General features: G+C 34.7%; 1 protein-coding gene across 1 annotated transcript in view; it reads right to left on the bottom strand.

The window, feature by feature from the left end:
- Nucleotides 1-795: 795 nt before the first annotated feature.
- The window catches only part of LOC106475626 (alpha-N-acetylgalactosaminidase-like), a 7,301-nt gene continuing 2,021 nt past the window's right edge, over nucleotides 796-6,075 (bottom strand). The window contains exons 2-3 of the mRNA XM_022379690.1: nucleotides 5,396-5,593; nucleotides 796-2,136 (exon numbers count right to left, since the gene is read on the bottom strand). Of these exons, the coding sequence (XP_022235398.1) occupies nucleotides 1,855-2,136; nucleotides 5,396-5,593 (480 nt within the window). The 3' untranslated portion in view covers nucleotides 796-1,854. The remainder of the gene's footprint in view (nucleotides 2,137-5,395; nucleotides 5,594-6,075) is intronic.

The raw sequence follows: 6,075 nt of genomic DNA, 5'->3' as shown, positions 1-6,075 counted from the left end.
ATTTGTATGAGATAATTACCTGATACCCTTTCTTAGATAAACAGACCAAAGCTGTATACAGTATTCTAAGTTAGGCTTAACTAGTGATTTGTATAGAGATAATTACCTGATACCCTTTCTTAGATAAACAGACCAAAGCTGTATACAGTATTCTAAGTTAGGCTTAACTAGTGATTTGTATAGAGATAATTACCTGATACCCTTTCTTAGATAAATAGACTAAAGCTGTATACAGTATTCTAAGTTAGGCCTAACTAGTGATTTGTATATAGATAATTACCTGATACCCTTTCTTAGATAAATAGACTAAAGCTGTATACAGTATTCTAAGTTAGGCCTAACTAGTGATTTGTATAGAGATAATTTCCTGTTTTAACTTGTATTCAATATGTCAATAAATACAACCTGAATTTATATTTGCATGACTAGTACTTTACTGTTTCGATTACTTGAGTGACTTATCGCCAATGTGCCAAGACCCTTTTCTTCAGTTATGTTGTTGGATAGGTTCTCAACTATATTATTATTACGCATGTGATCCAGATTATGATAACCCAAATACTATAATTAAAGGTCATTTGCTAAATATTTGTTCAACTTACAAGTTTATCGAAGTTTTTTCAAACATCTTCAGTATAACTCGAGTTTAGTGTCATCAACTAATAATTCTACACTTTAAATATCATTAATGTAAATAAGCCCCGAAATATTACAGAAATATGTTCTTTTCCCAACTTTATCGTCAAATCAAAATCAGTTTCAGTAGGAAATAAAGAGCCGAAACAGTTTTTGCTAAAAAAATGATTATTACAGATGATTTATTGAATAATACTTTAGTGTTAGTGTTAGGCTACAATTATAAGACTATATATTAGGAAAACGCTGGGCTTGAAAAGTATCACCAACTTCCCGTATTCTATGACGTAGTAATATGTTCGAATTCGATAACGAGGAACCCACTTTGAGACTAATAATGGCTGGAGACGGCTTGAATGGGTAATGAAGAAAAACTTTAATATAAGTTTAACATAACAGCAAATGTACAACGTTTCGACAAGGTTTTGTCATCATTAGTAACATGTTACTCTATGACGTAGTAACATGTTATTTTTGACGTAGTAACATGTTATTTTATGACGTAGTAATATGTCTGAAAAACGCGGAAGAAGATTTTGTTCACTTTTTTTTTTACGTCTAGTCATAAATTTTTCATATAAAATGGCAGACGTGAATTTAGAAACACACTTTACACAAGTGCTATTTTATTAATAACCTTTTAAACCGATGGACTTTCCAATCAAAGGTCATGACAAGCTTGAGCGCATTATAACTATTTACATATAGTACTTGAGGGCTTCTGATTTTCGGTTCTAACACATAAGAATCAAATAAAATCGGTGTACATCCAACAAACACCAGAAAAAAACTGGAAAAGGTTTGACATTTATATAAGTTCACCTCTTCTCCCTCTTGACCTGCATCTATTACTATATAGCATTGATGAGGTATATCGACTGCTGAGGTGTGGTAGAGGTTAAACTAATATAGAGGTAATTCTTATAGTAAATTATGTAATAAAAATTAAAGTAGACCTCGTGCAGAGAAGAACTCTGGGAAACAAATCATGAAAATAAAAATAAACACCCAAAAAAAGAAATGAATGAAAATCAGAAGCCCTAATTATTTGTCATGAAATAAAAAAAAAATCAAGGTAATGAATTATTAATCTTTCCTGTAATAACATTTGTTGGAATAACGAACATTTGAAACCTAAGACGGTCACCAAAAATATAAGTTTATTAGCTGTGAAATTCTGGAAATTCGTTATTTTTTCAACCCAGGGGAGCTTTCTGCTCACTTTTCAGAAATTTTCGCCGTCAGCATAACAACACTTGAAGGGTTAACTTTAACGCTAAGTTTTCCACCAGGTTTCAGGTGAACTGGCGATTTCCACCAGTGGAACAGATCCAGAACATCGTATCCTTGAGTATAGTTCAGACAGAGGTCGCTGGTGGTTGCATTCACTTCCACGGCGCTGCCCATGTCTCGGCGATTAAAGAAAACGATAGCGTATGAATAATAATTGACTTCTGTTGTTGGTGTAATAGGCCTAGTCCATATCTCGATACTCTGCTTCTAGTAATGTTAATAAAGAATGTGATGATAATTATTAGGTTAGGATTATATCAGGTTTTAAATTATTAATATAGATTAGGAAGATTTACAACCCTCAAATGGTTAACGAAAGTCAGAACTTAAAACTTCGAGTCATGTTATTATATAAAAAACATAATACTTTAAGGCCTTTTTCAAGTTGTTCATGGTTATATGGAAAATCCGCAAAGCTACACAAATAAGCACACTAAAAATTACACACACACACACACACACACACACACACATATATATATATATATATATATATATATATATATATATGAGCATAATTTAAACTTATGACAGGAGAAGGAATGTTTAAAGATGTTGCGAACCATTTTCAGTACCAAAATGGCCGAAGCAGCAGAAATTACGTGATGTGACAGCCGATATAAATTCGCGCGTGGAACGGAAAATATCAGTGCTACATTTTGACGTTTTTTGTCGTTTCGTAGGTAGTGCGATGTTGCTGAAAATTTATCGTTTTTATGAACGGTACGTAACAGTTTTATCACCTTAGTGTACAAATATTTTGCGTCGGAAAGGGCTGTGTTTAGCCCGAGGATTTAGAATTATGGATCAACTTGAAGCGCCAAGACCTGCAACAAGTCGTATCCTAGACTTAGTAAGCAAAGTACAACCTTTATGCAACAGGTGAGAATCTGCGAACACAAATGTTAGTGACAAAAGCCGTTCATATGCCCCAGGCAACAATATGCAACACAGTAAAGGAACTCTGTCTGGAAAAACGACACAAGTCACGTGTAAACAAATTTTCACGACATATCTCAAGCATCTCATGTTATTATATACGAAGAAATACCGATCAAGTATTTAATGTATTTTTGTGTGATCAGACTATCAAAACAGGCGCGAGAAAACCATCGCCCCTGTAAACCTGATGAAATATGGAAAGCAAACAGGGAGGAGTGGTGTTCTTTGAACATGATAATATTATGACAGAGCATTTTGCATTTGAAACTACTCTGCAAGGCAATTGTCAAGATGGACGGTCGTCAGATAGAGCATGTGCGAACGTGGTGACATAGACTGTGACGAAGTGGTAAGGTCCTAGAATCGTTTAAATATAACACACGCAGCTTCTGTACACTATAAAAGTATTCAGATATCTAATGCATGCAGGGCATTCGTGCTTAGATTCATAACGTAGCACATCTGAATCAAGTGATAGCAATAACATGCACAACCGGAAAATTTAGATGTTTGGATGAAGTACATGACACACCTGATATGTCCGAATAATCCCCTAGTTCAGATTACCAATAGTTCTCGCGTTATATTTGTCCACCGGTGGCTAAGCGTTAAGCTTGAGGGCTTATAGAGCTATAATCCGAGGTTTAATCCATGTGGCAAACACAGCGCACAAATTGTAATACCAGTGTGATTGTATGGAGGCTAGGCGTGGCCAGTTGGTTAGCGGTACTTGAGACGTGGTGCCTTTAATCACACACGTTGCACTTCCAGCTGAGACATTGTAAATGTCACAGTCAATTCTGTTATTCGGATCAAAGGCCAGATACTCTTTCTGGCAGCAGGTGTCGCTGGTTGTCTTCCTTTCCTCTGGTCAATAGCTCAAAAATACGGATGGCATTACCTGAAATGTAGGGGGATAGGAGCGGAACTGGGGACACATGCCCCCCAATATTTGATCTTTGAATAGGGAATAGAGACTTTGAATTCAATAGCCACAGTTAACATAGCAAATAAGGTACCCCAATAACCTATCCTCCCCTCCCCACAATGTAAACATGTTTTGCCGCCTATGTCGAGGGGTTTTCACCTGACCAATTAAATGCGTGCAAGTTGAAAAATTCTATTCACAGTATACCGTTTGATGGTAATATATTTATTAGTACATAATGATATACTTTGTATGGGTTTTTGAGTCTGTTTTAATTCACCATACAGTAACCTAAATTAATTTTGGTGAATGAATAACGTTATGACATTTCATTGAATTCATTAGTTGTTATTATACAGTGGACTAACTGTTTAATGATTGCTTATATATATGTTAAAGATTTAATTTCGTTCCACCAAAACCCCATAGATGCTATACAAGCTTCAACATTATAAGAGGCCTAACTGTATTTCTTTGGTTTGCTGACCCAAATTGTGCTTAGGGGAGAAACTGCAGTCCACAGTAGAAGGTACTGGCCAATCAAGGAATGTTTGTTTGTTTGTTTTGAATTTCGCGCAAAGCTACACGAGGGCTATCTGCGCTAGCCGTCCCTAATTTAGCAGTGTAAGACTAGAGGGAAGGCAGCTAGTCATCACCACCAACCGCCAACTCTCGGGCTACTCTTTTACACACGAATAGTGGGATTGACCTTCACTATATAACGCCCCCACGGCTGAAAGGGCGAGCATGTTTGGTGGGACGGGGATTCAGAGTGCGAGTCGAGCGCCCTAACCACCTGGCCATGCCGGGCCGTCCAAGAATGTATTAGCCCTCTTTTTCACAGACCATTTTTTCGGTTTCGCCTTTGGTGAAAAAGAAATGAAATCATTAGCATATTTATATCATGAATAATAAAGTTTGTTCACACAATAACGATTGCTGTTGTAACAAGTGGCTTATATAAATAGTGTTACGACAGCTACTATGTTTGTTGTGTTCCAGCCAGTCTGATGAGCTCTGGATTGAGCGAAACGCGACGTCGGCAACGGATATAGCGAATATATTGTGGTTGGAATACTATCAATATACAATCTTCTAATTCTTGCAAATCATTATAGGACAGGATAAAAAATGCTGTGTTAAAAAATTAACACGTTTAATAGTAATGTCGTATAACAAATATAATAATAATAATGAACTTTGTTTTAATTAAAACAATAATGTCGAGAATTTTTGGCCTTTTTCGTAAGATCTGTTATTTCCTATACCATGTTTGTTAGTCATGAACTTACTGTATTACCAAATAAGAAAACAAACAAACAAATTGTAACTTACTATATCATGGGATTTAAAACTTAATATAAATATTAGAGATTAACATTTCTGGAATTTAATCTAAATTAACCTCAATTTTACAACTGGTAATTTGGTCTAGTTCACTTTGTATTTTCATATAAGAATAAAAAACAACATAATTTTAGGACTAATGAGTTGTCTAAAAATGTAAAATAGGACATTTGTTTGTAATCCAAAACTATGTATATCACAATTCGTATCTCTTCAGATTAACAGAAATAAAACTTAATTTTATCTTACATTGTAAATTCTCTTCCCCATGAGTCCAAGGGGGTCCTGGTTAACAGATATGACGTACTTGTTAGTCAAGATTTCTTTGAATTCTGGCGCAAGAGCTCGCAGGTCGTTGGACATAAGAAGAGGAGCCGCAAGAATTGCCCATAGCGCCATCTGGGCCTTTGCTTGGTGGTAACTCAGTCCGAAATTACCAATAATTAGCTACAAGAAATTTATTTAATAAAGAAGATTACTTTTAAACGTATCGTGAAAGTAAACTATCTAACACCTTCACACACGTAAACATTAACACCTTCACACACGTAAACATTTTATTTCAATTATTTAAACCACTTTCACGTTTGATATTAGATCTTCGTTAGTTCATCTAGTTTTTTTCTTAACCAAGTTTAAAGTTCGACATACAACATAAAAACCATTAATAAACTGATTCTCAACTCAAACTACCGAATTAAAAAAAATCATCGTGAAGATTGGTTGGCCTAGATTTTTATATTTCCATAGTCATCATTTTAAAAGAACAACATTCTAACTAAAATAAACTGGGCACAGTTTATATTCTATAAAAGTTAAAATAACATTATCACTTATTTATTAGTTTCATACAAAGTTTTAAAAGTTAAAATAACATTATCACTTATTTATTAGTTTCATACAAAGTTTTAAAAGTTAAACTAACATTA

This window comes from Limulus polyphemus, unplaced genomic scaffold, assembly GCF_000517525.1.
Source record: "Limulus polyphemus unplaced genomic scaffold, Limulus_polyphemus-2.1.2 Scaffold8889, whole genome shotgun sequence".
In the NCBI taxonomy this organism is placed as follows: Eukaryota; Metazoa; Arthropoda; class Merostomata; order Xiphosura; family Limulidae; genus Limulus; species Limulus polyphemus.
This window is presented reverse-complemented; position numbering and strand designations above follow the sequence as displayed.